The 25,610-nt window shown below is 52.6% G+C and overlaps 1 protein-coding gene across 4 annotated transcripts in view; it reads right to left on the minus strand.

The window, feature by feature from the left end:
• The window catches only part of AGAP1 (ArfGAP with GTPase domain, ankyrin repeat and PH domain 1), a 504,744-nt gene extending 483,968 nt beyond the window's left edge, over window positions 1-20,776 (minus strand). For 2 of the 4 annotated variants that reach the window (XM_082689777.1, XM_082689784.1), the window contains exon 1: window positions 20,047-20,774. In XM_082689777.1, coding sequence (XP_082545903.1) covers window positions 20,047-20,209 — 163 coding nt within the window. In that variant the 5' untranslated portion in view covers window positions 20,210-20,774. Of the gene's footprint in view, window positions 1-20,046 lie in introns of all 4 variants that reach the window. The other 2 variants (XM_082689783.1, XM_082689785.1) reach the window with 2 other exon arrangements.
• Between the last annotated feature and the right edge of the window lie 4,834 nt (window positions 20,777-25,610).

Genomic DNA, 25,610 nt, shown 5'->3' on the forward strand with positions numbered 1-25,610 from the left:
CAGGACATGGACTGCCAGTGAGTCTGAGGAGGATGGGGTGGCCCCAGGGAACTGCTAAGGAGCAGGACCAGGCAGGCCTGTGGCAGAGGGCCCTGGGGGCTAAACAAAGTAACTCCTTTTTCTTTATTTACCCCATGACTTGCTCTCAGCAGGGTTAGGGGTGAGGTCAAGGAATCTTGACTTCCTTCTGATCGCCCGCTGCTGAACCATTAAAGGCTTTTAAGCAGGGCAGGGCCTGGCCAGATTTGTTTTGGAACCTATTTCTGGGTGAGCCAAGCTGTCAAACGCGAATTACCACATCAACATCCTTGGACATCGAGCACAGATGCACAGACAAGCCGGCACGCACGGAGGGGAGACTTGATCAGACAACCTGCGCTTACTCACGTCAACAGAGACCCACGTTTGTCACACACACACACACACACACACACACACACACACACACCATGCAGGGGAAAGCACATGTTGGGCTGACCATAAAACATCTCAGCAGAATCCCAGGGGTGACCACACTGCCAAACCTGGGAAGCCTGTAAGATCATTATTCGGTTGGAAGAGCCCGACATTCTCTAGAAGGCTGACCGTGGTGGGGCTGCACACTGTGGGAGCTTTTGGCTTTTTAAGGAAGAAAGGCCCGAAGACTAGCCCCTCCAGGACTGGCCCCTCCAGGATGGCGCGTGTGTGCCGTGGAGATGGCAAGGGGAGGGCTGACAGGCCAGCATACCGCAGGTCAGCAGCACCCCCTCCACCTGACACAGCGACGGGAACATGGGGAGGGAGAAAACAACACCCCACACACCTCCAAACTACACGAGCTCTGGCTGTCTGGGGTCGGGAAGATGCCAGGAGCAAAGCCACATCTGGACTAGAGAAGCATCGATGGGCCCAGTAAACCGCAGACAACCAAACCCCATGGCAGCTGGCCAGAGGAGCATCCCCAAGCGGGACCAGGAGCGCCCACCTCGACCACCGCGGCCAACAAGTCCCTCAGCAGAGGGACCCAGGCCGGCCAGGACCCCTCATTCCTACTAACAGGATAGCACGTTCTTCTTAGAACATCCAAAAGCACTTCCTAATGTTCTCACTCATGTATGTTCATTTCCTGGAAAGGGAGGCAAAGGGCAGGCTCTCTGGCTGGCCTGGAAGTTTGCGGCTCTCCGAAGACATGGGAGCTGCTGAGCACGGCAGGTAGGACCTCCGTGAGGCCAGCGATGGCCCTGTCTGGAGGTCTGTTCTGCAGTGAGCACCACAGAAAGCAAGGTGGGAATGCAGAAGGATGTGCGTGGAATATATTCTTTTTCTATGTCCAGAAAACCACTTCTCATCCTCGGGATGCACCTGCAAAAGTTAAAAACAGACACCCCAGAACCCCAGCTGAGATAATATCTGCCTCTCCGGTGTTCTGTTGATGTGGCATCAGAGCAGGAAGTGAGGTGGACACCCCACCATCTCCCCTCCCCACAGTGAACCCCGCCAGGAGCACTTGCGTAAAACTCCGCAGGAGCAAATCCACTCTTTGAGGAAATCACTCAGGGTTTTCTCCCCACCCCGTAAATAAAGGAACTAAGCTCTCCAGAAGGTGGAGTTGTCAAAAAGACTTCCAAATAAAGGTTTCCAGGTCTACTCTTGGCCAGAGAACAAGTGAGCGATTTCCCTGAGCCAGGCAAAGGTTAATAATCAGAGAGGTTCATTAAGACTGTCCTGGCGGGCGCCTGGGTGGTTCAGTGGGTTGAGCTTCTGCCTTTGGATCACGTCATGATCCCAGGGTCCTGGGATCGAGCCCCGCATCGGGCTCTCTGCTGGGCAGGGAGCCTGCTTCCCCCTCTCTCTCTCTCTGCCTGCCTCTCAGCTTACTTGTGATCTCGTCTGTTAAATAAATAAATTAAAAAAAAAAAAAAAAGACTATCCTGGGCTCGGGCTGCCAGACACTTAGTCATAAAGAGCAGGGTGGAATTTGCCTACTCCAGCACTGGAGGCGGGATGGGAGAGAGACATCCCCACAGGGAGTCAGTTTCCTAGAAAACTCTGGGGAGAAGGAGCCAACGGAGGCTCCCATTTACTTCCCATTCCCCTGTCAGCCCTTCTCATTGAGAAGTCCTTGATCCCGGTGAGATCCGGTGAGCACACAGGTACACACACCTGCGGCTGTCCCCCGAGAAAGGCATGTGCCAGGTAAGGCTTAGTCAGCGCAGGGCCCTGCACGCAGAGCAGAAGCTGGAGGGAACCACAGAGGGGTAGCAGACCAGGCTGCAGGACAGCCACCAGATGCCAAAGTCGTGACAATTAAAAATTTCCCCGAACACTGCAAAACTGCCCCATCCCCCCATTAAAAACCACCGATCTTGGCCAAACACTTGGAATTACAGGCAGGGAAACTAGGCCAGGGGTCACAAAGCAATGCAGAGGATGGAGGCCTGACTACCAATGTCTGCCTACCACCTTCTGCCCACCTCATCTCAGTGCCTGCGCCTAGTGCCTGCTGTGGAGGTCCTGAGGCAGCTCTTCACGTTACCCAGACGGTTCCAGAAGCACCCAAATGGGTCTGGTTTTTACACACACAACCGTGTGTGACCACAGCCTCTCTCCCTTGGGCCTCTTCACCCAGTTCCCACTTCACCTCTAGCCCCACCTCGGCCTCACCCCCACACCCCCCGTTAGTACAAGACAGCTCACAGCCCATGACACACAGATGGCACATGCTCTTTTTAGAAGACTTCATTTATTTATTAGAGAGAGAGAGAGAGCACAAGAGGAGGGAGCAGCAGGCAGAGAAGCAGGCTCACTGCTGAGCCGGGAGCCCAATGCTCGACTTGATCCCAGAACCCTGGGATCATGACCTAAGTCAAAGGCAGATGCTTCACCAAATGAGCCCCCCAGGCGCCCTCCTCCTTCTGCAGGATGGGTGCCACCCCGAAACCGTCCCCGCCAGGAGCCTGCAGAGCCTCGGCCCCAAACGGGAGACTCTCACACTGCTGGCAAGAGCGAAAAACCAAACGGTTGACTTGGAAAAGTTGGGCAGCTCTCTAAAAGTCAGATACACACCCACCCCATGTCCCGGGCACCTCACTCCTAGGTATTGACCAAAAGAGCACGTGGCCGCATGAAGAACCACATGCTCACGGCACTTTATCTGCACAAACGAAACCCATGAACTCGGCAATCAGTGTCCATCGACAGGATTAACCGTGGTAGAGCCACACAATAGAACACTAGTCAGCAGTGAAAAAGAACTCAGTGCCAATACACCCAGCAAGCGGAATGAGCCTCAGAATCACCACAGGGAGTGGATGAAGCTAGAAAAGAAGGGGGCTTTGCTGCACTATTTCATTTCTATTAAATTCCAGAAAACACAAACTAACTCACGGTGACAGAAAGCACATCAGTGCAAGCAGATGGGGGGCAGCAGGAGGGCTGGAGAGAGAGCAAGAGCGCATGTGCACGGGCAGAGGGCGACAGAAGCACAAGCAGATGCCCTGCTGAGCATGGGAGCCTGCTTGGGGCTTGATCTCACAGCCCCGAGATCCTGACCTGAACCAAAGTCGAGGGTGGAACACTTACCCAACTGAGCCACCCAGGCACCCACCAGATTTAACTTTAACAGGAACTGCCCACAGCATCCCCTCACACGAGGGCACGGGCCATGTGGACGGCGCTGACGTCGCGGACGGTGCAGGTGGGAACTCCCAGTTAGCAGCGCCGCACGCCTGCTAACCATGACAACGCCAGCAAGGAAAGGGGGGCCCTGAGGCTGCAGCCCCAGGCGGGGCACTGTGGTCATTTCCCCGCGGTCAGCTCCCTGCATAGGACAGGGTCAGGACCAGAACAGGGTTAAGAATCCAGACCATCACCAAAGGCTGATGGTAGGAATGCTGTGGCCAGAGCCCCGGACGGGCATCAGAGAACCCCATTCCAGAAAGCCAACCACTGCACAACCCGAGAGAGTCTGGGCTGGCCCTCCAGCCCAGGCCCCGGTGGTAAAGAGGGGCCATGCCCAGGACCCAGCCAGCCCACAACCTGTGGTGAAAAGTAAACCCTGTGCCAAGCTTCCCAAATGGAAAACTGGCTCCGCTCCCCCATGAATGCAGCACCAGGAGAGCACCTCGATTCGACCTCCCGGCTCAGCACCTCACTTTGCGTGACCTCGGGCAAATCCCTTGATTCCCAGGGTATCAATTTCTCCCTATTATGCTAATTATAGCCCAGAGGAAAAGTAACTTCTATTTATATGTGTTAAAAATTAACTGCTTGCTAGCATCTCCATTATTAAAATGTCACATAATTCATGTGGCTTCGGTTTAAGAGCAGTACTTCCAACCAACTCAGATTAAAGGTGCTGCAGACCTTCTGAACTTGGGCGTCTTTTCAATGGCACACCATCTGGAAGTTGTCCCTGTCCCAGACCACAGACCTGCCACTGCAAGCAGCGAGCCTGCCACCGTGTCTCCTCCTTGTGCAACCAAAACCAGCACTCAGCATCCCGGCATCACCAAACCTCAGCGACACAGTCAACATGATCTGCAGCTTTTCTTTTCTTTAAAACTTCAGCAATAGGTAAAACACTGGGTGTGGGTATGAGCTTCCAATCACCAACTAGAACCTGCAGGCCTTGGTCTGATGAGAGAGGCTTCCTCTCTGTTTCACTAAAACATCATGACTGTGACTCCCGAGTCTAAACCCTAAATTTGCCAGCTCCAAGGAGTGGGTGGATTCAGGCAAGGGCTCAAACCCTGGCTCTCAGGCTCCAGACCTGTCAAATGAGGGTCCTACCACATCTGTCCTAGGGAAACCTGGATAAAAGGACAGAAAGCATGTTTAAGCGCTCACCACGGGGTCCCATGCACAGCACACACTCAGGAAACAGCTGGAGCGGTTATGGGTTGTACCAAGTGAAGAAAGGGAAGAAACTGGGAGGGAGGGAGGGAGGGTGTTCCTGAAATGTTTCGTAGAAATTTCTGGAATCCAGAGCAGGAGCAGCTGTCAGAGACGCCTCCAGGCAACAAACGGTGTCATTTACAAGGCAAACCTGCTGCCTGCCTGGCATCGGGAGCAGAACTATACCTCGGGCCCAAGAGGGACATCCCTGCATCAGCCTCTCCCTGGAGGTCTGCACCGCACAGGGCAATCTCAGGGAGCGGTTTCTGTCTTCTCTTCCTCAAAATGAACTCGTAGCTAAGGTCTGGGATGGAGCAACCGGGGAGGAGAGCGTGGAGGCCCCTGGGCCAGTTGGCTGCAGCACTGGGCCTGGAACACGGGAGCACTCCAAACCCGCCCAACAGACTCCCAGCAGCTGCTCCCTCTGGGGCTTTCCAGGTACAGAAGCTCAGCATGGAAAAGGTCACGACTGATCACAAACAAATTCCCCAACGAAAGAGAGTCAGCCCAGCCCAAGTAGGACCTGGCCACCTGGGGCTTTAGAGAGAAAGAATCAGTAAGGGGCTGTTCCAGCTCCAGCTTCCCTCAGGCTCAGGGAAAAGGCCAGAAGCTGGCCTGAGATCACAGTGCTCGTAGAAAAACCATCAGAAGACATACTCTAGTCAACTCCATAAGCAGACGGCTAGGGTCTCGGTCTAACATGCTGTCCCTTCAGCCCCTTGCCCACCAGCCCCTGCCTCCCCATCTCTGCAGAGTGTGGAGGGAGGAATGCAGCACGGACGTGGGTCAGGGAAAACAAGCCTAAGCGTGAGGCCAACAGTAGTGGCCTGGAGGCTCAGTGGCCCTTCTCCTGGGGACGCAGCCTCTGACAGCCCCTCGTCAGGAGTGGTCCCAGCAGCATATTTTCAAACCAACAAAGAAACTCTTGGTCAAATAAACTCAGGTTTCTGATTACAATTCCTGTGTTTATGTCCAGAAAGCCCCAAAAAGGCAATACCATAGTCACTGTAGTTCAAGTCATGTTTTTCAAATATTGGAACCCAAGCTCCCAAAACCCCCGTATCTAACAGGAGTTATGTAACAAGAGCCAAGGTAACAGTAACCATGGAACATGGATCTTCCAAACACACGTTTCTGGAAAAGTTCACTGCAATTAGCTCTTACACGGTATCTTCCTACAGAATTCTTAGGCAGGGACTGTTTTCAGAAGCCACAGGTGGGTGCAGCAGGGTGAGGAACTGTTGTTCTCTGGTGTGAGAAGGTGCAGACGCCCCTCCCCACCATGCAGATGGTCCACGCATGTCTCCACTGCCCACCCTTCTGGGAACAAATCACGGCCAAGGCTGCTAGGCTGCTTTTGGGATAAACCGGGGGAAAGACATCCCATGTGTCCACAAACACACACACCAGAGACAGAAAGAGAAGGGAGAGGGATGTCTGGGCGTCTGGAGAGGCCGACAGCCCTGGATCCCCGGGAAGCAGCATTTAAGATAAGGCCTCAGAAACAAGAGGCCTTTCAGTACTCAGGGGGAGCCAAGCTATAAGGAGAATTTGGGTTGCCTGTTACGGAAATGACCAGATGAACTGTACAGGCCAGTCTCTGGGGAATGCCCTCCTCCACGATAGCTCACGAACGAGGCTGGATCGCACTTTCATAAACTGCTGGAAGGGCCAAAGCATCGTGTCCCACCACAGAGGACACGTTCAAAAGCTAAGCTTTCCCACTTGGGGGGGGTAGCTTTCCCACATCGTGAGAAAGGAAGGAGTGGGGAGAGAGGGAGGGGCATCGAGCCACCAACCTTTTCTTCAGAAACTCAACCCCTCGCTGAGTGACAAAGAGGTGACAACCGAGACACATTCTGCCATAAATTCCCCTTAGCTCAAAGCCTGCTTGCCGTGAAGACAGGACTGCGACCAAATGGAAATTACAGCCCGAGCTCTGCTAGAGATTTTGGACACACAGACCCATTCAAACTGAAATCTGGCAAAGAAACGAAGGTAGGTCCCTGAGCAAAGATGCTGGAAGTCCTGGGAAGGGGAGAGGAGAGTCCGACCGGCCAGCAGAAGCGGGGCCCACCCGGAGAGGACTCTGTGTGTACAAGACCTGAGAGAGGATCCGGGAAGGAATCTGCTGACTCAGTAACACCCCCCCCCCCAGGCCTTCCGGTCCAGCCAGCTCTGGGCAGGATGCGGGGAGCACTGCAGGGGGCAGATGAGGAGGAGGCTGGGGACTCTACCAGCCCACTGTGAAGTCACTGCTGGCTCAAGGACAACCCGGAAGACATGCCCCATTTGGGCCCAGTCTGGAGAACAGGAATTTGGGGCCAATCGGGTTCTATAATTAACACTGTGATTAACACTGCAGAGACAAAAATCACACTGTAATTCAGCTCCCCATTCAGGGCTACGATGACTGCCATTCTGGAGGCTGCTCCCTCAAACTCGTGAACCAGCGAGGTGACTGAGAGCTTAATTAGACTTCTAGGATCTGCCTTAGAACCTGCCATATAAGTCATACACATAACAGACGTGTTCATCACACCGGCTGCTTTCAACACATGCCCATTACGACGACAATGACACACCATCACCAGGTTAGACAGCTGCACACCTGCTGTTTACTGTCTCTAAGTACTGCAGAGTGCTGGAGATTATCATCCACGAGGTTCTTCAGCACACGCCTGCCCACGCTCAGGTGTCAGAAGGAAGCCTTCAAGAGATGCACCGATGTCGGTGCTACTTTTTCCATGGACCACATGGGTTACACACACACACACGCAATATGTTTCCTTCCCTTGACTGGACACTGCTCTACTGAGTGAGATTTCACTCTGTGACTTTGTTGGCGGAGGAGAATTATGGATAGAAACAATTCAACACAAGGCCCTAGGGCAATCTGGCCTCATCTGACCATCTCCTCCTCCCCCCACCCATCCCCACCTCTGCCAGACTCGGTCATTTTGGAGAATGAGGAGCAATGAAAGGGGCAGTTGTGGTGGTCACTTCAGAGACGGGGGAACCCTGAGATCAAAGTTCAACCCCTTCTAAATTGAAGGACCAAAGGGACATGTGTGTCCCAAGAATGCCATGGCAAGTCACAAGGCAGGACCCTGCCTGGATCCCCAAGCAAGAGGTATCTGTCTGCTACAGGCCACGCAGAGTCACCATGGCTGTCAGCCTCCAGGACATCATTCCCCTTCCAGGAAGCGATCACAATGTAACTTATCAAATAAGAAAATGCCTGTCTTCCATATCAACACATGGGCTCCTCCTAAAACCAAAGCCCTCTGTGCCATCCCATCCCCAAAACTACCAAGGACCGAAGAGGGGCTGCCCTCCCAAATACACCCCCTGAAATGGGGAATTCAAGTCAGAATTCAGTTCAAGTTTCCTTCTGGGTTCACATCTGAACTAAATCAACAGTAACACAACAAAATGCTGTCCTTCCAGACCCCAAATTAAACCAACTCCCTGCAGAATGAGACCCCCTCACAAGCACCCACACTCAGCCCATGCGTTGCCCCTCTCTGCCGGCACTGCACCTCGAACCAGATGCCCTAACACCCTGCCTAGCACCATTTCCAGTAATCCTTTGGATTCCAAGCCAAAATCGGATGAGCCTTGGAAAACTCTGAAATCTAGAGAAAATGCTAGATAACAATCCTCTGGCTGGATGGGGAGATACGCCGCAATGACAAGGAGAGAAGCAAGGCAAAGGGAACAGAACAGTTCCTCTAAACATTCTTTTAACTCTTCTGTGTGTTTGACAATTTTCATCACAAAACGCTGAAGAAAAGAAAGCCTCCTCAAGCTCAAGCTGGAGTTAATCTGCAAATTTTGTCTCTTAGTCACAAAACGCCTTGTTTGTATGGCTCCCAGGCCCTAGAACAGTACACTGCTCCCTCCCTAAGCAGACCCAGAAGGAGGTGCCTGAGACCCCACAGGTAGGTGAGGGCTCCGTCCACTCAGATGCGCAATTGCCTCTTACCACACTCTGCTCAACACAACACACCCCAGCATCAATGCCAGCAAGTGGAGGGGTGCCGATCTCCCCAGACGAGAGTACAGCTGTACCACTCTATGTCTTTTATCTCTAAGCAGGCAATCTGCAAAACTCTCAGTGCACAGCAACCTGCATCCCATCAGAAGGAGAAGGTGGAATTCTAGAAGAACACAGACTCTTAATTGGAACTCTGGAATTCTGAAGCACTTTCAGGACAAGTTGCCCTCCCAGCACCTCCAGGCCTCACCTGGCATGGGGGCAGGGCTGGGGGGGGGGGGCAGGCAACAAACCACATGCCACTGCGCATGATTTTAGCAGCACTCTGGTGATGTCTCCTGGCCAGCTGGGAACTTAGGGAAAGAGTGTAGGATTTGGGGAGTCTAAAGCGGGGGGGAGTTGGGGGGGGGAGAAAGGAAAAGAAAAAACCTGTAGATTCAGACTGTGGACGAAAAGAGACAAGTAACTCTTTTATTCCCCAGCATGAGATGACCAGAAACGCAAACACAGACTGAGAAACCCCAGTAAAACTGTAATTTTCTAAGTGAAAAAATGGAAACTGACTTCTCTGCGTGAACACAGTGAGACATCTTTGGGCAAAGATGAGTTTTCCAAGGCCTCCTGATAGATGACAGAGTCCCCTGTCAACAACCCCCCACGACATTGGCTTTCTGCCTTTTGGGGCTCAAACAAGGCATCTTCCAGGAGCCCCCGGGCCTCTTCACGGCACCCTCGCTACCCCCCAGCTCACTACACACCTGGCCCAAACCACAAACCTGTCTTGTTCACACCTGGCAAATGGCCCATTCACCTCTGTACTCCCAGCACTTGGCTCTACAAGTCTATGGATTCAAGCCATTAAGTGGAAACTACACACACCTAATAGACAGGAACAGCCACAGACTTGGGTAGAGAGCCCGACGTAAAGATGTAAGTTCAGGTTTAGCTCCAGACCGATACGTCAGTCAAGCATCCCGGGGTATGCCCTTGGCACTGCTCTGAAAAAGGAACAGCTGGCCAAGAGACTCTGGTTGGACAAGCCACAGTCCAGGGGCTATGAGCAACAACTCAATCATGTAAGCCCCTACCTGGGGCAGATTCAGCTCCTGGACAGATACACACCAGCCAGACTCCAGAGCAACTCTCGTCCACACACCTCGGACACCCATTTAAAGTCTGCAGGGTAGGAAGAGGCCACAATACATCCCGGATGCCTGCCTCTTGGCCTGCTCCAGAGACAGGGTGATTCCCTGATCTACATATGCAAATCAGCCCCACAGGACAGGGCCCTCTTCCACAAATCCCAGGTAACTGTTGCACATGGCCCCGTACACCCCCTGCCCAAACCCCCAGGGCATCCATAGTTGGAATCCCTTCAACAAACCTCAAGGATCAAACCTCAGTCTCTCTTCTCCCCCACTCCACCCTGAGGCTCACAGGCCACATTGGTGGCCTGCAGCTCCCTGACCATCTCCTGGGGCCTGTCTGTTCTCCCACCTTCCCCCATAACAGCCTGGATGATGGTCCCGGTTTTGAGCCCTCCCCACCAGTCCCCATGACTGCAGCCACCAACACCCCCTCTAGCCTGCAGGGCCACAGCTGAGCATCACAGTGCTCCCCTCCCCAAATGGAAATCCATAATCAATAGTTTCCTGCTCCCCAATAAAAGTGCTCCTGACCTGCTCTCTGGGAGAGCAGAGGCTCTTCTCCATCACCCAGGACTCCTTGAGTCTCTGTATGCTGAGGATCCATCCTGTTACCCACTAGCCGGAAAACCCTCCACTGCGAGTCCCACCCACCCTCCAAACTGGGTTAATCCCATTCCCTGCAAGGCAGCCCTGGCTTTCTCACGTAGCCTGGAACTACTGTGGCCCCCTATCTCAGTTTGTATTCCTGTGGCCTCCTGAGCTAGATCTAAGGTGTGCTGGCAGAAGGCCTCAGGTCCCGTACATCTACCTGCCCTCCCCCACCCCAGATTTTAAAAACTGCCCTTTGCCCCACTGTAGGTGCTTCATAAAACCTTGCCTATTGATTCTCACACTAGCTACTGCCATGCTAAGCTGGGACAATAAACACAGCCCTCCCACCCCCATCCCTCAAAATAAACATTTTCTTGTGTGAAGCCACTGGAGAAGCTCTCCCCCACGCACACACCCTCCCACCCTCATGAGCTCCCAGGTTTGGCCCCGGTCAGTGTGGCCTTTGTTGAGAGGGTGGGCAGCTCCAGATCACCACAGAAGGAACAAAGAAAATAACCCCTTGAGAGTAACAGAGTTGGCAACACTTAGCTTTTTTTCTTTCCTGTCTTGCACATAATTGCTACAAACAACAGAAACTGAGGAGTGCTAATATGTAACTATAAGACCACAGAACAGCTTAGGCCCAGAGTAGAAAATGAGTTTCCATTCAAATGCCAACACAGATCCAAAGGTTACCTAACACCCAGGATGGGTGTGGTGAGATGGATCCTGGACTGGGCTGGGATCCTCCAGAATGAGTACCCCAACTGATTACTGATTTGCCAAGAGCCAGGGAGAGCCCAAAGGGGCCCATGCCGGCCTCAGGGGAACTGTGCCATCCACATTTTAAAGGAAAGTACTTCCTGTTGAAGGATTTCACTCACACAGCTTCTCTTTACAGAGCTGTAATTATTCATCTAACAAGGATTTAACAGTGCATAGAAAAATCCTAAAATCTAAGACAGTGCCGGAAATTTATTAGCCACTTAAATATTTGTTTATGAACAAACAAAGCAGAGAATTAAAATCAAAGGCAGAAGGCAGTCCATAAGCCCCATGAACTAAACACTGAACAGCAATGAAAGGTCTCTTCAGACTGGTGCTGCCTACCGACCAGACAGACTGGTTTCATGGTTGGTTGTGTCCACACAAGTAACATCACACAGCTCCCCACTCCTAGGTACCTGATAGGAATCAAAAGACCAGTACGAGAATGTTCTCAGTGGCGCTGTTCGTAGCAGCCAGAAACAGGAAACCATGCAAATGCCCATCAGTGGGAGAATGCACCAATAAACCAAGGCAACCTCCTATAACTAAACTCAACCCAGAGCCCAGACGGGTCCTGGCTGTGCCGACTGCCTTGTCTGTTCATCTGAATGCCGGTGACATACATGTGCTCAGTCCGTGAAAACCTCCTCCCTGATGACTCGGGCATCTTTCTGTAATAATGCTCTAGGTGAAAAAAGAGCTCAGAAAAATTCAGGAGCTTAAAGTGGTCCCAGTCCCAGCAATCCCAAACTCAAAATAGTAACACATGGACAAGCAGAGACCCAGACGTGGTTGTTGAGCCTCCAACTGAAACAATGCTCTTGTCCGTCTGAAATCAGGCTTACCAGCCTGCACTAATGGCAGCCGGGTCAGAACGGGAGAGGGAACCACACGTGACTGCGGCACCCCAGGTCCTCAAGAACCACCACGAAAGGTGGGTTGGCAGGCTTCAGCCAAGCACCCTCCCTGGAAGATAGGCCTGCTCTCCCCTCACGGAAAAGGACAACTGGAAACAAACAGCTGAATCTCAGGGCCATCAGCTCTCTCCAAATCAATTTCGTTTTCATTACAGAAACCAGGAAGTAACCAGCTCACCTGCAAGACCAAATCTTGCTAACGGCCACTATCCGTCCTCACGCAGAGGGCACGCTTCTGGTCTTGCACTTCAGAGGTAAAAACTCTGCCAGGAACCTAAAATGGGTCTTGTTTTGTCGCAGGCATTGAATAAAAAAAAAAAATTTTTCTAATTTCTTCCTTTCATCATTATTGTTGGTATGTCCCTGTCAACTAAAACTCTTCAAACTCAAACTAAATTGACTTCCAAAAGACACTCTTCTCCCTTGAAGACTATTATCTGGGAACATGGGAACAGTGGCTTCGGTGAGGCTGTGTCCTAAGCTGGAAATCAACATGGTTCTATTTGCGGGAGCCTGTTGAATGTTGACATTTCTAAGACCAAACATAAATCAAAAGTGAACATGGCCGGTAATTATTTGAATTCTTCTCCCAGGACCATGAAAAGTGTTTCCCACCCTTAAAAAATGAAAAATAAAAAGCTGTTTCTAAACCACGATGCTAATGACAAGCAGACGGCATGAGCAGCTTTAAAGATGAGACAGTTGCTTGTGTAGAAACACTGTACAAATACTCCAACACTGCAGCCCAAAAAAAGACAATCCCCACCAAACAGCGGGAGAAGTGTGAAATTTGCAAATGAGGCCCTGGTTAAACAAAAACACCAATCTGTTCCCAGACAGCTCAGGGTGGCCACCTGTTCCGGGCTGGTGGCAAGTTCTGATTACCAGTGGAAGAAACAATATCTGAGGCCTGACACCCCCCTCTTGGGCCCGGGTCCCCACCCTGGAGCCTATATTTAGCCTGCTCTTTATGGAAAATGTTCCGACCTCGCACACAAACTATTTGGCTGGTTATTCAAAGGGTCCATTAACAACCTCTTCTGTGGGGGTGGCACTGTTCTCTTTCCCTCGCAACCCCCAGAGGCAACCAAGACACCACTTTCCGGCCTCAGGCAGTTGAGAGCTGGGGCCCAGGGAGGCTGGAGGGACCAGACCGGAACAACCCTGCTCCTGGGTGGGTCATCAGTGCATCTCGGGAAAGTCACTTCACTCGCAGCCCTGCATACGGGCTTCCCACTCCATAAAGCAAGAACCCACAATCCCTCTCAGCCCCTCAGAAGCACAGAACTCCTGGAAGAGGGGCCCACGGCAGCACATACAAAGCCTTGCCCTCATCCCCAGTCCCAAAATAACAGATGCTGCAGAGACTGCGGCTTAATTTCTGCAGAGGGCCTCCTCCTCAGAGAGAGGCACTTAACAAAGGGAAGGAATTATGCAGCTAAGCACCAGATCAGAACTCCGAACCCTGGATTTTAAAAATAACTAAGCCTGATCCGCTTTGCCAAACTCAATCACTTAAGCAAAGGACTCAGAGGATCTGCAGCGTAGAGAAGGGGGGTGGGAGGTGGGGGAACGGGTTTGTTTGAATGTTGAGAAACACGAGACAAGACCAAATCAGTAGTTAAAACAAGCCGGAGCGAGACTCACAAACTATAAACACCTGCAGGGTACACAGGGGATAAAAAAAAAACAAGAAGAAGAAGAAGAAGAAGAAGGATGCAAACTAAGGGATTTTAGTCTTAACCAAATAAAAAGTCTGGTTTGGAAAAACAAAACAAAACAACAACAACAACAAAAACAGAGGTGGCAGTGACAGGGCCCCAGGATTTGCTATGAAGTTTCCTGCAGCTTCTCTAGTGGCTTCTCGGCTCTGAGTCACGTCCTTCGGGCTCCCCGTCGGCCCTCCCAGGCTGCTCATGACACGAAGCTCGGCTCCTTCACTGAAAGCCTCTTCCAGCTCCACACCGGTGATAACAAAACGTTATCCTCTGACGAATCACCCCGCCAACTGAAGTTTGACGAGCCCCTTCTAAATGCACAGGGGACTCCAAGAAGCCGCAAAAATCTCCAGAAGACTGGAAGGAAAGCAAACGTCACAGCAGAGGGGCCTTAAAGCGGAGCAGCTCCCTACAGGCTCCCCCAATCATGTCCACCCCCATGTGACTGCCTCCCTCACGGGCACTCAGCATCATGGATGTAGCCTGAACAGTGACGTGAACCCGTTCGGACCTGGATTTGGATCCCTTCTCCATGATGCCTAAGTTGTGTGGCCTTAATGAACTCCCCAGCGACCGGCCCTCACCTGTCACCTGCACGTAAGAATGCGTGCCCACCAGCGGGCCCAGAGAGGTCCTGCCCGCAGGAGCTCCTCCACCCACAGCAACACTTCTCAGAGAGTGGTCCCTGGACCAGCAGCTCTGGCAGCCTCTGGAAACTCGTTCGAAAAACACATTCTTGGACCCCACTCCGGACCTACAGAGCTAGGAACTTGGGGGTTGGGGGCCAGCAGTCTGCTTCCCTCCATGTCATCCAACTGCACTTGAACTTGGGGAACCACGGCTCTCAGTGTTACAGTGAAGATACATCACGTCAGTCTTCTCCGCTGGAAAGTCAATCACACCCAACACAAAGGAACACCCTCTCTGTGCAAAGCGCCTGGTGGAAAAGGGCTCTCAGATTCATCAAGCAGTCTTCCCTTCTCCTACACCCGCTAAAGAAGCCTCATTTCCACCCCAAACACATGGTGTTTAGTTTCCACCCAGGCTGAAACCCATCAGATCCAAAAGGTGCCCAGCCCTAACATCTGTACCCTCCTAACAAGTTTCAAAACGCCCTCAACTTCTGCCAGGGGATAAACGCTATTTATATTACCAATGAGGAGCAAAGAGACTCAAACTCCAGAGAAAAGGTTAGTCCCTCTGGCAAGTGAGTCGGTCAACAAACAATTCCTGGGCCTCCTCCAAGGGCCAGACATGTCACACTGAATCGCTGAGGACATTTAAAAAAATGAACAGATCCTTATTTCTGCCCTCAGAAAGCTCCCAGTCCTGCAGGCTAGAGAGGAGTCGAAGGACACGGAGCGGGCAGGCCGAAACTGTGCCTGGGAGAGATATGGGAAGATGCTATCGTCAGCCAGGCCAGAAGGGACGTCTGGACCGGGAAGGTATGAACTTTAACCTGGAAGCAAGGAACGGCCAACTGAGAATTATTTCGAAGGAAGAAAGTGCAACATTTGTATCAATAACTAGAAGGCCCCATAACTGCACCTTCCAATTAAACCTGAAATACATAAATGCAGGCGATACTGGCAAAGAAAAATCATGCTCATCCATGGCAGGAAGAAGGTACTTGTTCCCTAGACACATACACAGGCAACAACCAGATTGAATAATGTCCTATATGAAAACCAACTCTTACAAGCTCGCCATGGTGAGCAGCTTTACAGAAAAACAACACCCGCAGCTACCAGCAGCACTGTCAGACCCTTCCTGGCAGGGGAAAGGTAGGCTGTGCTGGGGACCGCGGCGCTTCCAGCCTGCGGAGACTGTGAATGACCAGGAGCTCTGCTCTGGCTCGTAAGGACCTGCGGAGCCAGCACCCAGGTCAGTCCAGCCCGCGGCCAGCTCTGACAATTCTCCTCCATGTTCGGAACCTCAGCGGTGACATCAAGATCCTAGGATCACCGCAGGATGAACTGAGACGATACAGGTTAAGCACTTAGCACTCCACTGTCTGCAGATGCTCCACAGTGCAGCTGGATCACAGCATTTAAGTGGCCCCTTACCCCACCTTCCCAGGTCCCCTGGTGCAGGGGCTCAGCCCAAGCACCCCTCCTCCCCACTCCATCAAAGTGCCCTTTCCAGAGACGCCAGGCAGAGCTCTCTGGCTGAGGACTGCGACTGCGCTCTCCTGCCTTTCTCTCCAGAGGAAGCTGCACAAACCACCAGTGGGGCTGGCAGGAAGCCTGATGGGCCACCTGGGAAAGGGGGGGTGGTGTGGAGGCCTAAAAGCTGGTTGGGGGCTCAGCCATCACCCCAGCAAGTGAGCCCTCTGTGCTGCTATTCCCACCACAGTGCGACTGCTGGCAAACTGAATTACACTGTGCAGTCGCCAACAGAGACATGAGCCCTAAGAGAAGAGCAAGTTTATTTAACAAGAAAGGCAGCTGACTTCGTTTACCTCAGACCCATCCACCCCAGACAGATTTTTTTTTTAAAGAGAACCAAAGGGGGGAACCCAGACAAGCTCTCCACACCAGAAGCAGCGGATCCTGCCCTTGTGTCTGGGTCTGGAGAACATCCGTGCCACCCAGCTACGTTTCAGAGCATGCCACACCCCTGTGGGACACCCCAGAAATCTGACCAGGACAATCTGAAAACAGTAGGCAATGCTTCCTTAGAATCCAGAGATTTAGGAGAAAAAAAATGAATCTCTCAAAGTCTAAAATAAAAATTTGAAAAAAAAAAAACTTTTTGACAAGTTATTATTTTAAAACATAAACAAAATCACATTTCCCATGCCTGCGAACAGGGTCCACAGACCCATTCTTATTTGGGACTCTCAGTGAACTCTTTCAAATAAGATAGACACAATTCAGCCCATCACCAAGAGATTTTCCAATCCAGACCCACTTATAATCACTTTGAAATGAGCTTTGAAAAGATGTTGGCCAAACAAGGCCACTCCTCACACCAACAGTAAAAACTCTTGAAAACACCAAAAAATAGAAAAATTTTAAATAAATTATGGCGCAGCCAAATGCCGGATTATTATGCCAAAATAAGAAATTATATCTCCAAAATTGTCTATATCACTGAAAAGTACTCACAATATGTTAACCGAGAAACTCTGTAAATAGGAATCCAACTTTGTACACGTACTCACAGAAGCAGGGGAAGATGAACTGGATAGCCTCTGAAGTGTGGGACAAATGATTTTTAAACAACTATCTGCCCTGATGTGCACAGGCTTTCCTGATAGCAGATGGTTCTGTTTTAAAATTCAGAAAGACTTCTACTTGGCCGCTGTGTCATCCTGACTTGCAAGGTGCTAAAACTCTGGGCACATGCCCACGTCCAGCCCTGGGCTCCTCCAAATGATGCCTGCAGCTTCCGGGCCCCACGGCCACACTCTTGGGCTCCGTATGCATGAATAACCCACGCACTACACAATCACGCAAAATTGCTTCTGCACAGTGTTCTTTTCGTAGCAAAAATGTCCCCCTGCCACAATCGAGCAATCCTCTCAATTTCCAAAACATCAACAATACAGACATAAATCACAGCCATATCTTAAAATCAGCACAGAGGGAGAGGACATTTCATTATCATGGATGAACTTACCTTTCGTTGGAAGGGGTAGTGTAAGGTGCTTTGGGAGGTACAGATCTACACTCCCTATTCAAATGACCCTCTGCTTTAGACCAGACTTGGAATGACCTCAGTCAAATGTTCAGGAGGTCATTATCCCTCCCTGAACTGCCATCCTTCACGACAGGAAGATAATGAATCTGGCCCACATTCTCACAGGGCTGGTACAGACACACAATGAGATGATGAATGCAAGAGTATTTCTGCTAAAGTTCTATACAAATGAAAGGAGATATGACTGCTCACAGTAAAGCGAAGAACAGAAACATATGAGAATGGTTCTTAAGCTTCATTAACAGCCACACACAACACAGACATTCCTTTTTCTAACAGAAAAATAATAGCATCAAAGTCCCAAATAGGATTCATATTCAGTGATTCTGAGTCTTATTAAAAATGACAAGGATTCCAGCCAAGAAAGGGCTTAACTTGTCACATGGTAAAGGCAGACATCAAGCTACCAAAAACCTTCACCTAGAAATCATATAACATCTTTTTTTAAGAGAGAAAGAAAAGAAAAGAAAAATGTAACCACAGCCTCTTGCTAGAAAGTCAGACTGCTTTGCTGGAAGTGCGGGAGACCCCAGAGCTGGGCTTCCCGAATGAGAAATGAGAACGAGGCGTCAGGAACCACACTCAACGAGAGGTCCCTGCACGGCCACGAGGGGCTCTCAGCCAAGGCAACCAACACTTGCCACTAGCTTTTCAAGTGTTTCATCAGACTTCTATGGATACAACCAGAGAGCTGCAAAGAGACAAGGGAAGCAGGCACAGCGTCCCTCTCACTCTGACCACAACCAAGCCGATGCCCAGGCCCTGGAGGAACCTTCGTGCAACATCACGCGGCCATCAGCAGATGCGTGCAGCTCCCACGGCCTCCCACAGGTCTCATCGGAGGTACACAGGGACTCTCCAGCTCTCAAGGAATCTGGAAGCATCTTAAATTGCCAACAAGGCGGCCACGTGTTCTGACAGCCAGGTCCCACACAGGCTGGAGCTCTGCTCCGATCCTCCCAGGGAATCAGCAGGTCCCCTGTGGATGCAGTCGGCCAATCGGCAGGCAGCCGGGCCGGGACATGGTTCAAGTCCACCGCGCTGCCAAATGCCAAGAGGATCAGCACCACAGCACCCACCCTCCCCATCTAAACTGGCTAAGTGTCAAACCAAGACGCTCTGGGGTTAGTAGTTCGGACTGCATGATGCCAAAGCAAAGCCTTCCTGTGGCCGATGCCGTCACTGATGGAGGGAAGCTGGGTGAATGCCTGTACCCAGGCTTTTGGACAAACTCCTGCCAGGCCTTGGAACATTCTCAATGTTCCTCAACAGCGGCCCCAGTGGCGTCTGCTTAGGACAGTTGTAGCATGGCCCACCCACAGGCCTTGTACCACCTCTGGTCAACAGAGAGGAAAAACTGCTGACTGAGTGTTGGCTGGAGTGGAACACCACAGCCCATACTGACATCCCACCTTGTCCCCGCAGCGGATCTCGGTGGGGCCAACTGGAAGGACCAAGGAGACAACCAGAAACCCACTAGCAGAGAGGTAAGAGCCACTCATAATCCAAAGAGAATACAGGCCCAAGAGAGGCGAACTCTGCAGCACCTCTCCAGCAGGGTCACAGCGGCGCTGGACAAACTGGAAGGGGGTGGCCTCTGGCCTGTGAAAATGAGACCCTGAGGCTGAGGGACCCCCTCTCCTCCTGGTAGGGAAGGCTCTACTTCTAATCTGGCCCCAGACTTTTGGTAGAAAACACTCTAGGGAGACGAGCCTTTGCACTGAGGCAGGTGGACAGGCACGAGGACACAACACAGCCTGCAGCCCCGGCTGGCTGTCTGCACAGGCTCCGTGAAGCTGTCTCCACCGGGCTCCCTGAATTGGGCAAAGACGAGAAGGGGGTGGCCCTGCCCCGCCTAAGCACTCTGGTCAGGGCCCCCAGCCCAGCAGCTGCACTTCCCCAAACCTCTTCAACATCTAGCAAGACGCCCAGCCCTGGCCTGGTAACCTGTCACGGGTCCGGTGGCACCAACCCTGCCAGCAGTCCCCGGGGATCGGCTCGGTCCGGTCAGTAGGGCGGCCCGGGACGCGGCAGCATCGAGCCACCTTCGCACAGGAGAGCCTCCACTGCCCATGATCAAATTAACGCTGCCCGCCCATCTTCCCCGGGAGAGCTGGCGGCGCCCTCGGCCTCCCCCTCCGCCGACGCCCGGCCTTTGCAGGACATGAAGCACCGCAAAGCTCCCTCCGCGGGGCAGCCGCGTGCCACGGCCCCGCGCGTGTGTACACACGCACGCACACACACGCGCGCGCGCGCACCCCGCCGTGCCGGGGGCGCCCGCTCCCCCGCGCTTTCCAGAAGCCCCGCGGCGGCCCGGCCCTCACCTTCGATGGCGATGACGTGCTCCCGGATCTGGTTCTGCAGCACCGGCTCCTCCACGCGCTCCAGCAGCTCGTAGATGGAGTAGATGTTGGGGTGGACCGACTCGAAGCGCTGGATCTCGGCCCGGATGGCAGCCGAGTTGGCCAGCTGCTGCTGGTAGTTCATGGTGCAGGCGCCGCGCCCGGAGCCGCGCGCCCCCCGCCGCCGCCGCCGCCCCGCGCCCCGGGGCCCGCGGGCCGCCGAGCCCGGGGCGCCGCAGCCCCCGGGGAGCCGGGCCCGCCGGCGGCGGGCGGAGGAGGCGCGAGAAGAAAGGAGCGGGCGGAGCAGGCGCGGGGCCGGCCCGCAGACTCAGTTCATGGCCGGGACGCGCGGCCGGCGAGCGAGCGGGCCCCGGCGCCCCGGGTCAGCGGGCCCCCATGGAGCGCGCCGCGGCAGGCGCGGCCGGCCCCGGAGGAGGCTCGCTCGGGCGCCTTCCTGCGCCTCAGCCCCTTCCACCCCTAGGCGCTGCCCGGCCGAGCAGCCATTAAAGCCAGGCAGCCGCCGCGCTCCGAGCGCCGGGGCCGAGGGCCGGCCCCCGGGCAGTGGCCGCAACGCTCTGGACGCCCGGCTGCGGCGTGGGTCCGCTCTCTGCGTGCTGCGCTGCCCGGCGCGCCGGGGCCCCCAAGCCGCGCCTGCCGTGCGCCGCCCGCCGAGCCGGGACCGAGCCGCAGGCGCCGCGCAAGCCGCGGAGCCCGCTCCGAGCGCCGCCCGCCGCCTGCCCGGCCGGCCCCCTCCCCGGCACGCAGGGCTCCGGCCCACGTCGGCCCCGCCTCCGCCCGCGCCCCGCCCGCCCGCGCGCTCGCCGCCCTCCGGCCGCCGCCGCTGCGTCCTCCGCGGCGCTTCCCTGCGCGCCGGATCCCGGGGAATTGCGCCAGGCTCCGCCCGCGCCCGCCTCTGGGCTTCCTGGGACTTGTAGTCCGCGCCGCGTCGCGGCCCGCCCCGCCCGGGACCACGGGGAGGGGGCGCACGGCCCAGGTCAAGGCGCCGAGGGCGCGGGACAATCTCGCATCCCACGCAGCCTTCCCCGTGGGCCCTGGAGCTGCCCCTGTGCCCCCGCGCCTCGGGACCGGGAGGCGGGGAGCGACCTCCCCCCCCCCCCCGTGTTTTTGTTTGTTTCCCCGGGGCCGACTGCAGGAGGCTCTGCGACTCGCCAGTGCCCCACGACCACACTTGGTCGGCCTCCCCCAACCCGCATTTTTAAACTTTTCGCCTCTTCCGAAAGTGACATGCGTGCTTCCTCTTAAATGAAATTACCTCGCGAAGGCGAAAAGCCTTCTTAGCCGTGGGGGCGTGGAGTTCACACTCCACGAGTGAACTGAAGTTTAGATGGGGAAGCGAGGGGCGTTGGACTACCACGGAGACATCCTAGGTACCCTTTCCCTTTAAAATCAAAAGGTTGAGGTGTGAATCAGACAGCTCATACACCGCCCGCTCAGAGGGGGCTTGCAGCCCCTTGCCTGCCAGCCCCCAGCCCCGCGTAAGCTCAGCCTCCGGACCCCGCGGAGCTGGACCGCACTGCAGCATTGGCCTCCGCGCGCAGACCGCTCTCCCCGCAGGTTCTAAGCAAGTGGATTGTTGCAGATGTGTGCAACACCAGGACCAATGGGCGGCTCCGAAGGGCTTGGTTTGTGCGCTGGCCGAGTCCCTGCCCCCACACTTCCGAAGGGTCTTTCGGAAACAGAGATCCGCTGCCTAGGCATGCCTGAGCAAAGCCAGCTGAGCCTTCACCGGTTCACCTGCAGCCCGCGTATTGAACCCTGATATCTAGCCTCGCTGCGTTACCCTCCCTGGGCTCACAATTCCCCCAGACAAACGTGCCGACCGTCTTCAGCATTCTGAGCCTTTGCTCATGCCCTCCTCCCCATCCCCAAGCCCCAGCAGGGTTCTTGACACACTTAGAGTTCATTGCTCCATCTGTGATATGCCTCTGGCTTTACACTTATTGTAAGTAACTATAATAACTGAGATGCCGGCATGTGGCCTCATTTTACTTAACCTATCAGCAGGCCTTGGTCACTCCCTCTCCTGGAAACCCCTTCTTCTCCTGGCTGCTGGGATAACCTGCTCATCAGGCTTCCCTACTATCTTCCTGGCTTCTCAGTCCCTTTTGTGATTTCTGCTTACTTCCCTAACCTCTTAAATATGGAAGGTGGGAGTGGGGGATGTTCATTCTTGGGCCTCTTCTCTTTTCTATATGCAGTGATCTCTGTCTTTAGGCTTTGAATATCGTATATGGTTAATGAACTTCAAATTTGTTTCTCCAGACCAGACCTCACCCCTGAATCATGAATTTATATCCAAATTCCTCAACATCTGTTGGATGCCCCCTGGCAATTTAAATCCAACATCCTCAAGCTGAACTCTTGCTATCCCCTCCCCCGGCTCCCCCTGAAATCATCTCCATCCCAGTTATGGGCAACTTCTGGCTTCTGTCTGCTCAAGCTAACAACTTGACACCTCTTCTCTCATACCCGGAAGAGTGTCAGCTTCACCTCCAACGGATCCAGAATCCCACTACTCACACCGCTCTACCACCACTACTGAGCCCTGATCATCTTGCCTCTGGGTTATTGGTAGGTCATTGACCTGACCATTGATCTCCTGCTTCTTACGGCATATTCTCAATAAGGCAGCTTTGGTGAACCTTTATAAAACCTAAGGTCATGTGACATCTCAGCTCAAAACCCTCCGGTGACTCCCATCCCACTGAGAGTGAAATCTAGCTTACCCTGGCCTCTGAAGCCATATAGGCACCAGTTCAGGGTCTGAGCATTCCCACTACTTCTAAGCTAACAAGTTAGCCTGCTGTAAGATGCTGCCAGAAGACATGAGACTCCTGGGTCAGAAACAAAGGACTTTATCCTTGACAGCAATAGCAGTAGGTAGAATATCAGCATTTTCATGCACCAGATCAATGAGCCCTGTTTCCACAGGACCATGAGGTCAGACCTCATGGACACATAGTGGGCTGCCCTACAGGAGAGGAATCCTGAGCTTAGAGAACCCCAACCTTTTATATGGGAAGGGTTCTTTCAGGAGGGAAACCCTATCTTAATTATCATGGACAGTAAGCATATTTGCACTTAACTGTGAACAGGAAACACTATCTCCATCTCCCTAGGCTGTTGCCCTACAAAGGGTCTTAAAGAGATGGTTCAGAGCAGGGCACCTGCATGGCTCAGTGGGTTAGGCACCTGGCTCTTGATTTTGGCTCAGGTTGTATTCTAAGGGTCCTAGGATCAGGACTGAGTCCCATGTTGGGCTCCACACTTGGTGAGCCCTGTCCTTGGGATTCTCTCTTTCCTTCTCCCTCTGCTCCTCCCCTGATTCACATGCCCACATAGACTATCTTGCTCTCTCTCTAAAATGAATAAATAAATCTTAAAAAAAAAAAAAAGGATGGTTCAGAGCAAAGACAGTCCATGTCTCTGCCCACAGATGTTCAGAGATGAGAGACCAATGAAAGATGGTTTCTCCTCTTTAGTCACACTGCAGAGCCTCCCATGCTGTCATGCCAGGCACAGCCCCCCTCTGGTGTTATACTTGGTGCTTCCTCTGCCAGGAATGTGCTTCCCCAGCAACTGTGCCCACCAATTCTGCCATTTCCTTCACATATTGATTCCAAATCCATCTTCTCAGGAAGGCCTTCCTGGACACCCTAAGATGGCATCCCTCCTGGGCACCTGGGTGTCTCAGTTGGTTAAGCATTTGACTCTTGATTTTGGCTCAGGTCATGATCTCAGGGCCATGAGATTGAGCCCCAGGTGGGCTCTGCACTGGGTGTGGAGTCTGCTTAAGATTCTCACTCTTTCCCTCTCCCTCTGCCCCCCTCCCCCACAACACCTGCTTGTGCATGTATTTGTGTGCTCTCCCTCTCTCTCTCCAAAAAGTAAAATAAAATGACATCCCTCTTCATCAATACCTCATGTTTCACTTCCTTGCTGTGGCAAGAAGAAGGTACCCCCATCCAAACCCCTAAAATCTGTAAATATGTTCCCTTACATGACAAAGGGCTTTCCAGATGTCATCAATTTAAGGACACTCAGAGGAGGAAATGTTCCTGTACCATCTGTGGGCATCCCATGTAATCACAAGCGTCCTCATAAGATGGAAGCAAGGAGGTCAGTGTCAGAGAAGGAGATGGGAAGACAGATGTGGGAGTCAGACAGAGAGAGAGAGAGGTTGGTAATTCCTATGCATCATTGTCTTTGAAGATGGAGGAAAGGGCTATGAGCCAAGGAATGTAGGTGGCCTCTAGAAGCTAGAAAGGCCAAGAAAATGGATCTTCTTCTAGATATTTTGAAGGAACACAGCCTTACTGACCTGTTTCTGACTTGTAACCTCCAGAACTATAAGATCCTAAATTTGTGTTTATACCACTAAGTTCTAACAGCAGTAGGAAAAAAACCACACTTGCTTTGTTTTCTTCTTAGCACTTCTCTCTAAGACAATACTTACTTTCCTGGTTTATCTTATGTATAGTCTGTGTCCTCCTCTAGAATATAAGCTCCACAGAGGCCAGGATTTTTGTCTGTTTTGTTCCCTATTCTACTTGCAGCTCATATAAGAAGTGCTTGACATAATAGATACCCAGTCAATGCTTGGGTAATGCATGGCTTCCCAATTAAATTGTAATTTCCATGAAGACAGGACCATCTTTCTTCTGCACAGTGCTTGGTCATTGTAGGGGCAAGACATATTCAATAAATTAATAAGTGAACAAACATCTCTCAAATAGTAAGACTTTTCTCTTGCCACACCATGCACGTAGTAGGTATTCAATAAATGTTAGCTGCTTTGAAATTAACGTTTTTCTACCAACATGAGACTCAGTGGCACTGCCGAGAAGGTTACTATAGGTTCATCTTAGGTGAATACAGCCAAGAATTCTGGCCATTTTTGATACGGGTAGTCCTTCTAAGGATTTCAACGTATGAGTGAAAACCTCACTTTGAGAGCAAGCTGGCCCTTCAAGTAGTTTCTCCCATCAGCCGAACAGTCAAGGAAAGATCTAAGGGTCATCCCATTCGTTCATTCATTAATTCTCTCATTAATTCATTCAACAAATTTTTGTTTTGGTTATCTATTCCATCCCGGCAGGGTGCTACATTCTAGGAACACAAAGATGAAAAAGATGATACCTACCTTTCATGAGCTTTTGTTCCAGGGGATTATTTGTAGAAGAGGGACTGCTTTTAGGGTTCACTATCTGAATCCAAGTCTGAGATCATGAACAGAGAGTGAGAATCGCTACAGATGAAGCCAGACTCGAAGACACACACAAGTGGACACAGGGGTCCCACACGAGCACATTCAGCAGCTGAGTTAGAGTTGGGTGAATAATTCTGATACTGTTTAATTAAAAGTGTGAATTAAGGGCAGTTCTGCTAGTGCGTAGCCATAGATAGACATGTTCTCCTGTGGCACGGCAGTGTGAATTATGTGGTCTGTAGGAATAATTTCACAGCCATAACCTTAAACATCAAAATGCTCCCCATCCCCCAAACCTACAGAACTGCCCGTATGC

This window comes from Mustela nivalis (assembly GCF_964662115.1).
Source record: "Mustela nivalis genome assembly, chromosome: 11".
Taxonomy (NCBI): domain Eukaryota; kingdom Metazoa; phylum Chordata; class Mammalia; order Carnivora; family Mustelidae; genus Mustela; species Mustela nivalis.